This window comes from Schistocerca piceifrons, chromosome 4 (assembly GCF_021461385.2).
Source record: "Schistocerca piceifrons isolate TAMUIC-IGC-003096 chromosome 4, iqSchPice1.1, whole genome shotgun sequence".
Classification (NCBI taxonomy): Eukaryota; Metazoa; Arthropoda; class Insecta; order Orthoptera; family Acrididae; genus Schistocerca; species Schistocerca piceifrons.
In genome coordinates, this window is record NC_060141.1 from 218,892,305 (window position 1) to 218,906,431 (window position 14,127).

Consider the following 14,127-nt stretch of genomic DNA (forward strand, 5'->3'; position numbering starts at 1 on the left):
TGCACTTCCTGTCGATATCATTTTTGAGACGTTTGTATTCCTTTTTGCCTGCTTCATTTACTGCATTTTTATATTTTCTCCATTCATCAATTAAATGCAATATTTCTTCTGTTACCCAAGGGTTTCTATTAGCCCTCGTCTTTTTACCTACTTGATCGTCTGCTACCTTCACTACTTCATCCCTCAGAGCTACCCATTCTTCTTCTACTGTATTTCTTTCCCCCATTCCTGTCAATTGTTCCCTTATGCTCTCTCTGAAACTCTCTACAACCTCTGGTTCTTTCAGTTTATCCAAGTCCCATCTCCTTAAATTCCCACCTTTTTGCAGTTTCTTCAGTTTCAATCTGCAGTTCATAACCAGTAGATTGTGGTCAGAATCCACATCTGCCCCAGGAAATGTCTTACAATTTAAAACCTGGTTCCTAAATCTCTGTCTTACAATTATATAATCTATCTGATACCTTTTAGTATCTCCAGGATTCTTCCAGGTACACAACCTTCTTTTATGATTCTTGAACCAAGTGTTAGCTATGATTAAGTTATGCTCCGTGCAAAATTCTACAAGGCGGCTTCCTCTCTCATTCCTTCCCCCCAATCCATATTCACCCACTATGTTTCCTTCGCTCCCTTTTCCTACTGACGAATTCCAGTCACCCATGACTATTAAATTTTCGTCTCCCTTCACTACCTGAATAATTTCTTTTAGCTCGTCATACATTTCATCCATTTCTTCATCATCTGCAGAGCTAGTTGGCATATAAACTTGTACTACTGTAGTACGCATGGGCTTTGTGTCTATCTTGGCTACAATAATGCATTCACTGTGCTGTTTGTAGTAGCTAACCCGCACTCCTATTTTTTTATTCATTATTAAACCTACTCCTGCATTACCGCTATTTGATTTTGTATTTATAACCCTGTAATCACCTGACCGAAAGTCTTGTTCCTCCTGCCACCGAACTTCACTAATTCCCACTATATCTAACTTTAACCTATCCATTTCCCTTTTTAAATTTTCTAACCTACCTGCCCGATTAAGGGATCTGACATTCCACGCTCCGATCCGTAGAATGCCAGTTTTCTTTCTCCTGATAATGACGTTATCTTGAGTAGTCCCCGCCCGGAGATCCGAATGGGGGACTATTTTACCTCCGGAATATTTTACCCAAGAGGACGCCATCATCATTTAATCATACAGTAAAGCTGCATGTCCACGGGAAAAATTCAGAGTAATGACAGACATGGTTCAGAGGAATGACAGACATGGAGCAGTACCAGCACGCTAAATAAAATGAACACACTAGACTATAAATTAGGAAACAGTTTATTAAAAATTGCAAATGATTTACTTTATTAGAAATTATCCTGAGAAATAATAATTTTAACAAAGAATACTGCTGGTTCTGTAATATTATAAAAGCAGCAAAGCCTTGTTTCATTTCTTGGAAACACTTCAAGACTTGGATGGGAGCTTCACAGAAACTGTCTTCACTTCTAAGTACTCATGTAGTGTTTCTTCTCCCCTGCAAAAAGTTAAATTTGTCATTAAAAAATATTTCTGTTCAGTAACTCATGTTATTTAAAAGGATTATTTTTTACTTACATTTCCCTACCAATTCCAGACTCTTTATATCCACCAAATGGTGCCTGAACAGGAATAACAAGGAAGCAGTTGACCCTTAAAATAATACAATGAATTTATCAATCATTACACTGAACGCAGAAAGCACATAGCATTTGAGAACAAATGTTATAAGGTACACAATTTTCTAGCACATTTCTATTACTTTATACACTATCATAAAATTGTACCATGACAGTGTGAGAAGAATGGTTCAACTAACTGTTCTGTGACTAATGTGGTCACACAGTCTCTCAAAAGAATGAAATATCTGTAATGTTATAAAAAGATGGCATGACAGCTTTCGGATGTACAGAGCAGTTACAACATGGGAAGGTGTCAGTGCCTTGTCTCTGTTTGTCTGCTAAACTGAGTTTCTCTATAACCTTTATTACACAGAATGGCCTCCCTCACCCACTTCCTCTTACTATATGAGCCATCTGCATTGTAGCAGACTTTGTAAAAATATGTGCATTTTCAAGAACACATTCCTCAACTCACAAAGCCAATAGTCTGGCATAATTATATTCATGTACATTAAAAAATATGTTTCTGGAACTTATGGATCCCAACCTAAAAGACAAATTTTCATCTTTTTGAAGAAACATTTTGCCTGAAGTGCCTGTTATTTAATGATCTGCAATTCAACAAAGCTGATCATGTTAGATTACGGGTATGAGACCATTCCTTGCTATAAATAATGTTTAATGGAAGGTTTTTGTATGAATTAGCTTGAGGTTAAAAGTGTGCTCTGTGGATTTCCAATATTTGTTGCATACATATATTGGTTTGCCTTTCTTTAACCTAGCATCTAACATAAGTTGTGGAGGAAATATTGTCTTACATATTCCTGTATTTCACTGGAAGCCAAACAGATCTTCCCTAAGGTACACCTCTACCAGTTTTTCTATTCTTCAATAATTTGTGTCAGTATGTATTTTGCAACCATGACTTATTAAACTTATGGTTTGGTAGTACTCATACCTTTTTGCACCCACATCTTTGAAATTGAAATTACTAAGTTCTTCTTGAAGTCCAAGTTTATTTCACTTGTCATGTATATCTCACATACAGTTATGTCATGATTCCCAAGGATCTTAATATTTCTGAGGAAATGTCATCTATGCTGTGGACCTTGTTTTGAAAAAGTTCTTTCAATTTGGTTCATACTGGTTTACCACCAGAGCTTGTAACAGTAATTAAAGTGGGTCTATTTTCTCAAAAGGTGTCTTTAATTTTCATACAAGTGGCTTCTGTTTGTCTCATAATCATGTATGTTTCTACAGCTGTATGCTTCTCTAACCATTCCTGCTATGGTATTTTGTGCTTTCTGTCAGTTTCATTTCTTAAAAGCTGTCTTCCCTTTTGCCTACCTCATTTCTTACATTTTTAAATTTTTTACATTTGTAAATTAAATTCAGTATCTCTTGTGTACCCAAGGATTTCTTCTGGACCTTGTCTCTTTGCCAATTTAGTGTTCTACTGCCATTACTATTCCAGTTCCCAAAGCTCCTCAATCATATTCTTCTATATCCCTTTCCCTTGTTGTAGCCAATCATTGCCCAGTGCTTCCTTTGAAACTCTCAATAAGCTCTGCATTTTTACTTTATCCACTTCCCACCTCCTTAACTCCCTACCTTTCAGATTCAATTTACAATTATGGTCTGAGTCCACACCTGACCCTGGAAAAGTTTTGCAGTTTAAAATCTGGTTTCAAAAATTCCAGCCTTACCAGTAGGCAATCTATCTGAAACTTCTGCTCTTTCCTGATCTCTTCTGTGTAATGATAGTAATGGCAAATAAGGAATAATAGAAAAGGAAAACTAAGACTATGAACTGACAACATTAATCAGTTTGTTGAAATTCTAACAAGGGAAACTCCCGATTACATCCCTCATCAGATTTAATTGTGAGAGGGCCCAGTGGACAGCCCGTCAAAAATGAACACAGATCAAGCATGGAAACAGGAAGAATGTGAACTGGACTGTGAAAAAAAAGCAACATAGAAACAGTGAATAGTCCAAGAGCAAGAAGTGCAATATAGAGGTAGTGGAATGCAAATGGCATCATGGTTAAGTGGCTACAGTGCTGGACTGGCGGTGAGCAGGTGAACTCTGTTCAAACTTCCATTGTGCTAAATTATTATTATTATTTCCACCATTTGCTTTATTCAAATTTGTGTCTGTGTCATGTGTAATGTCCATTTGTAACAGAAAGGCATAAGGTACTGAGACAGGGACCTATAATGACATTTGATTCTGCACAACTACTCTATTAGCAGCTGAAAGGAAGTGGCTTTCAAATGGGAACCACAAACATTTGATGACAAGGGTGACAAGTCAACCAAATCCTCTACAGGAAACGATGTCTGGTGTGTCATACATGGCATTAGTGACACTATGTCTGTCATGCAATAGGAATCTCTTATAGATGCACCTAATTTGTATGCACGGTAAATGAGTGAGATATGCCTCCTTGCTTAATATACATGTTCGTATGAATGTGAAAACTCCCAGAGAAAAGATGAAAACATAATAGTCTGTCACATAAGCTGCAATGTTTCTCTGTGCACTGTCAAAACATACGGTGTTAACATTGTTGAAGTCACATTCCATTTTAGAAGTCCTGACTCTTGAATTTCTTAGCTGTAACATAGTTCACATGCATTTATTTGTTGTTTTAATTTCTGTGAGACATCTATGTTGTATCTTGCTTGCTCTCACTATTCATCACATTTACTTGCGATGGTAATGTAATCTTACCACCTGACTCATTTACTGTAACCAATGTATAGTATGACAACTACCAAGAGTACAGAAAGGCATTCTGACACCATCACCACTTACCCACCATGTTATGGCTGTTTCAGCTTGCTCTTTATTCCACTTCTTGTCCTCAAACCATTCACTGTTTATATTTTGCTTTTTTTCACAGTTGAGTACACCTTTTTCTTGTTTTCATGTGTGTCCACTGAACTATCTTACCACTAAATCTGAAGGGGGTGCAATGTGGAGTTTTCCTTGTAAGAAACAACTGAGACACCCGAGATCATGTGGAGATAAATAAAATAAACTTTTGTTCTGGAGCACAATAACATATGTTTGACTCAGTAACATAACAATAACATTAATTCACACATTAAAAAGTATGAGGAATACACATACATTGAAACTCACCAGATACTCCCAGCTTCTAAAGCATTTGCACAAGTGAGTGCACTATTGATATCCTTTGTCAAGATTCCAGCAGCCAACCCATAAGAAGTATTGTTTGCTCTTTCAATGGCTTCCTCAAGAGTTTTGAATTTTAAAATACTCTGAACTGGTCCAAATATCTGAAACAGCAACATTTTGAATGTTTTCAAACTTTAAATGATGTATAAATCTACTGTAAATGATCATTTGTTTTCAAAGCTCTATATTCTCCAAAGTATTATGTATACAAATGTGACTGCTGCATGAATAGAACTGTAAGCTCAACAAGTTTGCATTTTTCACTCCACAAATGTTCTACGAGTGCTCCTCTGCCCACATGATATACGTCCAAGTGGTAATCAAGTTTGTTCTGTACCTTACATAGTATACTGTCAATGGTCATCAAAGCAGCATTGATGTTTTCTCTGAGCTGTTCCAATGTTCTTGACAGTGGGGGTACATAAACATAGTCCTTAACATACCACCATACAAAAACTGTCACAAAGCATTAGTTCATGTGATCTGGGGGACCACTATGCCCAATCCAGCAATGCAGAATTTCATCATTTGTGTAGTGCCAAACATAAATGCTCCAATGAGAGGGTGCCTCTTCTTGTTGGAAGATGAAATTCTCAGAATCAGAACTCATTTGTGGAAACAACCACAACTGCAACATATCAAAGTAAGAGGTAGCCATCACAGTCTTCTCACAGGAGAAAAATGGCCTATACAGAATTGTCTATGACATTATGCAGAAAAAATTGGTCTCTAGCAAATCTCATCCCTGCACCACAATTTCATGAAGATTTTAAGTGCACCACACACTCATATTGTGGTGAATCAGAGGTTGCTTCATTGCTGCATATTAGCTTGGAGGTTGAATGGCTATCCTCGAGTGCTTCCTGCATTGTGATGCAAACTGAAGGTACCACTCATGATCTTCTGATTTTAATTGTTGCATGACTGCAGACAGTATGTGCCAAAAAGTAAACACCATCATAAAATCTTCCACACAGTTTGCTGTGGTATTCAAGTTCATGACTTGCTGGCTTGCATGGACCATCGATTTTTTTGGACTGCATACAAAACATTCTCTCACCCTCTCCATGGTTGCATCTGGCACACGTGGTCAACCAAGACAACCAGACCATTTACAGAGACAACCAGTGTCCATAAACCGTCAATAACAACACACAATCCTCTGTTTACATGGCAGTTCTTTTCCATAATTTCTTCTGAATGCACACTGCACTGTTGTAGTAGATAAACATCACACATATGCCAATACACAAAAAATCTTTCTTGCTTTGAAGCCATATTGTCAGGACAGTACACTCATTATGTCAACTGGTGGGCATAAGGCAAAACTGGTGCATTTATGGTTCGATCATCCATCAGTCATCTCTGTACTTGTAATACTTTGGAAAATATAAAACTCTGAAAATAAATGAATCATTTATAATAGCACTGTATTTTGGAGAGAAGCTCTATCATTATTTTTACTGGCAATGTCAATTAATGCAACATACTTAATTATAATGGGAGTAGGAAAAGCTTAAATTAGAAGTAGAGGTGAAATTTGTGAATGTCTTCATTTTATAGTTATTGTACATTATCTTACAGTATACCTATCTGAGCATTCCTGTGTGTTGATACACCAACAAGGCAACAATTTTTTTTAGTAAGGCTATTGCATAAAAAGGAAAATATCATTCAAAAAATCACTTTGTTAACAGAGAGGCACAGCTGTTAACACAGCTGATAGAAATTGATATAAACACACAAAGAACAGTATTCCTAGCAGTAAGAGCTTTCCTGATCTGATCCAGAAACAAATCTCTTGGACAGTATCCAGGGGCCATGGCACGGGACGGGGAGGTGGGGCTATGGGGGCTATAGTATAGTGTCCCTCCCTCCCCCCCCCCTCCCGTCCCCCAATGGAGTATCATATTACATGGATAAAATGACTTCACAAATCAGCAAATATATTACTTCAACAGATTCAATCTTTTTTTTTTTTTTTTTTTTTTTTTTTTGTAATCATGCAGCAGTATAGGTTGCAATGTATTTCAAATACATTTTAAGAATAAGAGTGGCAAATAGCTTACTATCTAATCCAATAAATATCATTTAACTTAAAATGAGTGTCTTTATTAATATTCATTGGATGTATATTAATGTATGAGTACCACTTACAATAATCAAGAAAGCTAAATATGCCGGGTATGCCTACCAAAACTTAAATTACTGACCCCAGACAAAAACTTTGAAATTGCCAAACATCTAGGTTAAATCGTATTATTTTCCCAGGCACACACATTCTGTAGACATGTTTTTACCCTGAACTCCAAAAATTACCACAAACTACATTAAACAACACCAAATTTTACAAGTTTGTCGGTGGAGGACCCCAACTCTCCTTTTGTTAAGCGATATTCCAACCCCCTCCCCTCCTCCCACCCGCACCCCTCACTAAGCCAACCCCCCCCCCCCCCCCCCCCCTCCAGACCCACTTCTAGAATCACCCGTGACAGTATCCACATCTTGCTCTCTGAGCAGCAAAGTTTTTACCTCCAAACCACTTAAAGCACTCTTTCCCAAACCTCTCATTACCCAATGCCATTCACAGCTTTAATGCCTGAATAGGTTACTGCTCTATCAATAGAGATATGAATTTCCTATTTTGAACTCTGAAATCAGAGCATTATTTCCTAATACTATCATTACACTACACAAGAGTTGCTTTCCATCACCCTCCTAACCTATGCAACATACCTGTTGACATATTTATTCCAATGTTCATATTCCCGTTAACTGATCTCTCTTTAACACCTGCCTATGCACAAATCCACAAACATATTTAGCTGCACCTCAGGAAAAAGTAAAACATTAAAAGGAGTGTCATATGTGAGACTATTAGATGGCATTCGTTCACTGCATAGTGTTTTACATAAGAACATCACTCATCAAATTTCCAGAACACTTGAATGCTGTTAGACAATAAACCTATCTCCTTACTTAATCTTTCCCTCTACTCCAGAATACCATTTGCCTAAACTTCCTCCCCCTTTCTCTTTATACCTCATGAGCCTAGTTTCTGGGGTAGACATACCCCCTCCCTACTGCACCCACTTTTTCCTCTTTTTCACATCCTGAAGAAAAACTAGTTCAAAAGTAAGATGTGCCCTTTTGTTGATTTGTATATGTTTTTATCAGCTATATTGAGAATTGCATGACCTACAGGCTGTTGAAAATATTCTTCAGACTGGTAGCATAATTTATCAGTGCTTATAACTAAACAGCATAGATAGAGAATAATGTGCACTTCATTGACTTTTACTTAGAAAAATGATGTATGAATGGTACATAGATGACTGAATGTTTCAACATGTAAAAGTAAATATTTGTTGTACTAACTGAAAAAGTGGTTCATGGTGTGGGCCCCTGTTGTCATGTCCTAGTTCATGAACCATGGGCAATATATGAGTGGCCAGGTAAGTGGTCCTGACAGTCGGGATACCAGTTACTTTGGAATAAGGCTGGGCATCTCAGACATATTCTGAGTCGTGGTCACCTTTGTGCTCAGACGGCAAAGACTACCAAATCCACCAGTTATTCTCTCAACCATTAGGGGCAAGTAAGGCTAGCAACCTGCTTTCCTGGTACTTTAAATACGATGCTGGCAAAAATCACAGCAAAATGCCTCGGACCTTTGGAGGTGACAGAGTCCCACCTCTAATTGACAAACCAGGGACTCCTAAGATATGACTCGGCAAACGAATGGTAATGAGATGGCGAGCTATTAATATCAATGGGGGCTACTCTGTGAAGAAGGTAGAGCTGGCAGAGGCTGCAAGTAAGATGGGGTTCGATGTTTTAGCTGTTAGTGACATTCAGGTAAGGGGTGAGAAAGAAGAGGAAGTGGGAGAATACAAGGTCTACCTGTCAGGAGTCAAAGCAGGAATAGCATAATGGGATGTAGGGCTTTACATCAGGAAAGAAATGGAACCCAGCGTAGTTGCAATAAGGTATGTAAACAAATGACTGATGTGGATAGATTTGAAAGTGTCTAGCAAGAAAATTAGGATTGTGTCAGTATATTCGCATTGTGAAGGGACAGATCAAGATAAGATGGATAGTTTTTATGATGCACTCAGTAATGTAGTTGTTAGAGTAAAGGACAAGGACAGTGTTCTTCTCTTGGGTGATTTTAATGCCAGTATTGGAAATCGAACAGAAGGGTATGAAAAGGTTGTGGGTTAATTTGGAGAGGATATGGAGGCCAACAGGAACAGGAAACAACTCTTGGATGTCTGTGCCAGTATGGGCTTAGTAATCACAAACTCCTTTTTTAAACATAAGAACATTCACCGGTATACTTGGGAAGGCAGGGGAACCAGATCTGTCATTGACTATATAATAACAGATCAGGAATTCAGGAAGGCTGTGAGGGACACGTGTGTATTCAGGGGATTCTTTGATGACACTGATCACTATTTAATCTGCAGTGAAATTGGTATTGTGAGGCCGAAAGTGCAGAAGGTCAGGTCCACATGTAGGAGGATAAGAGTGGAGAAACTTCAGGATAAGGAAATCAGGCACAAGTACATAACAGCGATCTCAGAAAGGTACCAGTTACTTGAATGTAGTCAATTACAGTCATTGGAAAAGGAATGGACACGGTACAGGGACACAGTACTAGAAGTGGCTAAGGAATGTCTTGGAACAGTAGTGTGCAATGGTAGGATGAAGCAAACAGCTTGGTGGAATGACACAGTCAAGGCAGCCTGTAAAAGGAAAAAGAGGGCATATCAAAAATGGCTACATACTAGAACTCAGGTAGACAGAGAAAGTTATGCTGAAGAAAGGAACAAAGCCAAACAGATAATTGCAGCATCCAAGAAGAAATCTTGGGAAGACTTTGGAAACAGGTTGGAGACTTTGGATCAAGCTGCTGGAAAATCATTCTGGAGTGTAATTAGCAGTCTCCGAAAGGGAGGTGAGAAGGAAATGACAAGTATTTTGGCCAGGTCAGGAAAACTGCTGGTGAATCCTGTTGATGCCTTGGGCAGATGGAGGGAATATTTTGAAGAGTTGCTCAATGTAGGTGAAAATACGATCAGTAATATTTCAGATTTCGATGTACAATGGGATGGGAATGATGATGGAAATTGGATCACATTTGAGGAAGTGGAGAAAATGGTCAATAGAGTGCAGTGCAATAAAGCAGCTGGGGTGGATGAAATTAAGTCAGAACTCATCAAATACAGTGGAATGCCAGGTCTTAAATGGTTACACAGGATAATTGAAATGGTGTGAGAGTCGGGACAGGTTCCATCAGACTGGGTGAAAGCAGTAATCACACCAATCTTTAAACATGGAAACAGAAAAGATTGCAACTACAGAGGTATCTCTTTAATCAGCGTTGTGGGTAAAATCTTCTCAGGTATTGTTGAAAGGAAAGTGCGAGTATTAGTTGAGGGCAAACTGGATGAAAATCAGTGTGGGTTTAGGCCTCTTAGAGGTTGTCAGGACCAGACCTTTAGCTTACGGCAAATAATGGAGAAGTGTTACGAGTGGAACAGGGAATTGTATCTATGCTTTATAGATCTAGAAAACGCATATGACCAGGTTCCTAGGAGGAAGTTATTGTCTGTTCTATGACATTATGGAATAGGAGACAAACTTTTGCAGGCAATTAAATGTCTTGACATAGATAGTCAGGCAGCAGTTAGAATTGACGGTAGACTGAGTTCATGGTTCAGAGTAGTTTCAGGGGTAAGACAAGGCTGCAACCTGTCTCCACTGTTGTTCATATTATTTATGGGTCATATGTTGAAAACAATAGACTGGCTGGGTGAGATTAAGATACGTGAACACAAAATAAGCAGTCTCGCATATGCGGATGACTTAGTTGTGATGGCAGATTTGATTGAAAGTTTACAAAGTAATATTTCAGAGCTAGATCAGAAATGTAAGGACTATGGTATGAAGATTAGCATCTCCAAAACGAAAGTAATGTCAGTGGGAAAGAGATATAAACAGATTGAGTTCCAAATAGGAGGAACAAAGTTAGAACAGGTGGACGGTTTCAGGTACTTAGGATGTATATTCTCACAGGATGGCAACATAGTGAAAGAACTGGAAGTGAGGTGTAGCAAAGCTAATGCAGTGAGTGCTCAGCAATGATCTACTCTCATCTGCAAGAAGGAAGTCAGTACCAAGACTAAGTTATCTGTGCACCGTTCAATCTTTCGACCAACTTTGCCAACTTTGTTGTATGGGAGCGAAAGCTGGTTGGATCAGGTTACCTTATCAGTAAGGTTGAGCTTACGGATAAGAAAGTAGCTAGGATGATTGCAGGTACTAGTAGATGGGAACAATGGCAGGAGGGTATCCACAATGAGGAAATCAAAGAAAAACTGGGAATGAACACTATAGATGTAGCGGTCAGGGTCAACAGGCTTAGATGGTGGGGGCATGTTACACACATGGGAGAAGCAAGGTTACCCAAGAGACTCATGGGTTCAGCAGTAGAGGGTGGGAGGAGTCAGGGTAGACCAAGGAGAAGGTACCTGGATTTGGTTAAGAATGATTTTGAAGTAGTAGGCTTGACATCAGCAGAGGCACCAATGTTAGCACTGAATAGGGGATCATGGAGGAATTTTATAATGGGGGCTATGCTCCAGACTGAACACTGAAAGGCATAATCAGTCTTAAATGATGATGATGATGATGACTGAAAAAGTAATTAGTTATGGTTATTGTATTAACAGTTTTGATACAGATTACTTTTACCTTACTACTGGAGGCATGGGCACCTTATTGTGTCATGAATGGAATATGGTATTAATTTCAGCAAATGAAAATCATAAACTACAGCTTATATTCAGAAAAGACAATAAAACTTTCAAAGACAAAACAATAAAAAGTGCTTACCTCCTCTTTTGCAATTTTCATGTCATCAGTAACATTTGAGAAGACTGTTGGCTTGATAAAATAACCTGTTGTACCCAGACGTTCTCCACCACATTCGATGTGAGCTCCTTGTTCCTTTCCTGATTTAATATAGTCCAGAACCTTATTCATCATTTTCTCATTGATCTGTAAAGAACTATCTTCATTAGCAGTTTTTCTGAATTTGAAACAATAATTAGACAGGTCAGCTCTTAATGTACATTTTTATTTGTATCAAATGGAAAATTCACTTGAGAAAATTATAAAATTATGAGACAGGATGGCTGGCCAGTACTTACCTTGTAGAGGTGAAATTCCAATTCTGCTGATAGACACATTTAAAAGTACTAGAAACTGTCCTAGCTTATGGAACTACTAATTCCTTCTTTAGGACGAAAGAGGGATGGGTGGGGAAGGTTAGAAAGTAGGGGTAGGTGACTCAGATTCGAGGATGAGAGTGATCCACTTTTTGTAATAACACGATGAACTAGCTGAGCACCTGTATGAGCATTGAAGAAAAGTTTATTTTTGGGGCACACTTAACAGGTTTTGAGCATGTTGGCTAACTTGTCAGTCATCAGCACACGCACATCCTTCAGCCACATAATCCCCTACAGCCGGTATATCTCATTCAAACTGCCAGCTATGTTTCACACATTTATGAGAGACAAGTAAATGCTAAAGTTATGTGCAGCTACATTGTCCTGTAATATGTGGAGCTACATTGCCCTGGTGCTTAGGCTGACCGAGTTGTACAGCTGTGTACTTTTCTTCTTACTGAGCCAATGTAAGATTCAGTAGAGAAGTGCGATGAATGGCATGGGGCAAAAACTTCAAAAATGTTCAAATGTGTGTGAAATCTTATGGGACTTAACTGCTAAGGTCATCAGTCCCTAAGCTTACACACTACTTAACCTAAATTATCCTAAGGACAAACACACACATCCATGCCCGAGGGAGGACTCAAACCTCCGCCAGGACCAGCCACACAGTCTACGACTGCACCACCTTAGACTGCTTGGCTAAACCTGCGCGGCACAAAAACTTCTTTTGAATACATGCCACATCCAAGAAAGCTGTCTTTCCTTGTTTGTGACAACATCTCATAAAAGATGCTAATTATTTTTCTTTATCTTCATAGAACAATGATGAAAAGCTCTCAGTTTTGCAGCTGGGGGACCACATTAACATACCATGGCATTTTGGTGAGTGTCATCCTCATCATCTTCTGGCAAAGTGTCAAGATATTACAAATGACCCAATATCTATACAAGTAGTTCCCCACTCCCACCCACCTGGCTGCAGTCAGCTAGGTCCCCTGTGCAACCAGTGGGCGAGGGGGGGGGGGGGGGTGCAGTGGTGTAAGGTGGGAAGTGGGCCACAAGCTGTGCTCAAATGTCTGCATGGGTATTCTAGATGTGTCTTGTGTTTTGAAAAGTGGTGGGTGTACTCTTGTTGTAATGCAGCTAATGGTAGCTTTCAAGCATTACTATTTTGGTGACCTTCATCTCTATTTACAAGACTCCCATGACTCTGTATTTCTGTGGATTCCTTTATAATGCTGCCCCCGACAGCTGGTTGTTCAGCATAGCATCATCACGGTACCATAAAGCTGCCAGCTATATGGAAACCAAAGAGCTTTTCATTAGTAGAATACAATGGGAAAGTCTACATTAATTCATTGTACAATGTCCATACAAGTTACTGCATATAATGAGCTAATGGCACATGTAATCTCTTTAGACGCTTCTGGACCACTGCCTACTATTAGGGGACATAACTCGTCATCCACATGAGAATCTGCAAGTTAAGTTGTGCATATTACATGTCAGTCTAGAATTGTAAACATTATTAAGATGAAAAACTCTCTTGGCAGTTTTCAATTACGAATGTAACGAAATTTGTACAAGAAAATCTGATGCCAGATATACATTTAATGACCAAGACAACTGAATGGGTTGCTTCCAATGTCACATACACTGTTGACATGTTTCAGAGAGGACAGAGAAGAGCTGAGAGGTTTCTGTCTCCATAATAACCACACTGATATGCTTTCTGGGTACGAATATGTTTTATTGGTACTGAGAAAGCAAAGAGAGCGACACAAGTGAGATACTCCTCATAGTTTTCTCAATAAATCTGTAAAATATCATAGTAGGGCTTTTGGAGGAGTAGGGAGTAATTTTTTAACTAGGTATAAAACATCTGAGCTGATACAAAAGACAGAAATATAACATTGATGTTGTTGTGATTTATACAGTGAACTAACAAATATGAGATTAACTTCTTGGAAATGAAAAAGTTATTTTTTATTCAGAAGAAATTTATCATTTCTTGACAATTTCTGGTATGATT

General features: G+C 38.6%; 1 protein-coding gene across 1 annotated transcript in view; it reads right to left on the reverse strand.

Moving 5' to 3' along the window:
- Nucleotides 1-1,306: 1,306 nt before the first annotated feature.
- The window catches only part of LOC124794977 (aldehyde dehydrogenase 1A1-like), a 105,106-nt gene continuing 92,285 nt past the window's right edge, over nucleotides 1,307-14,127 (reverse strand). The window contains exons 9-12 of the mRNA XM_047258711.1: nucleotides 11,755-11,919; nucleotides 4,798-4,955; nucleotides 1,604-1,678; nucleotides 1,307-1,523 (exon numbers count right to left, since the gene is read on the reverse strand). Of these exons, the coding sequence (XP_047114667.1) occupies nucleotides 1,454-1,523; nucleotides 1,604-1,678; nucleotides 4,798-4,955; nucleotides 11,755-11,919 (468 nt within the window). The 3' untranslated portion in view covers nucleotides 1,307-1,453. The remainder of the gene's footprint in view (nucleotides 1,524-1,603; nucleotides 1,679-4,797; nucleotides 4,956-11,754; nucleotides 11,920-14,127) is intronic.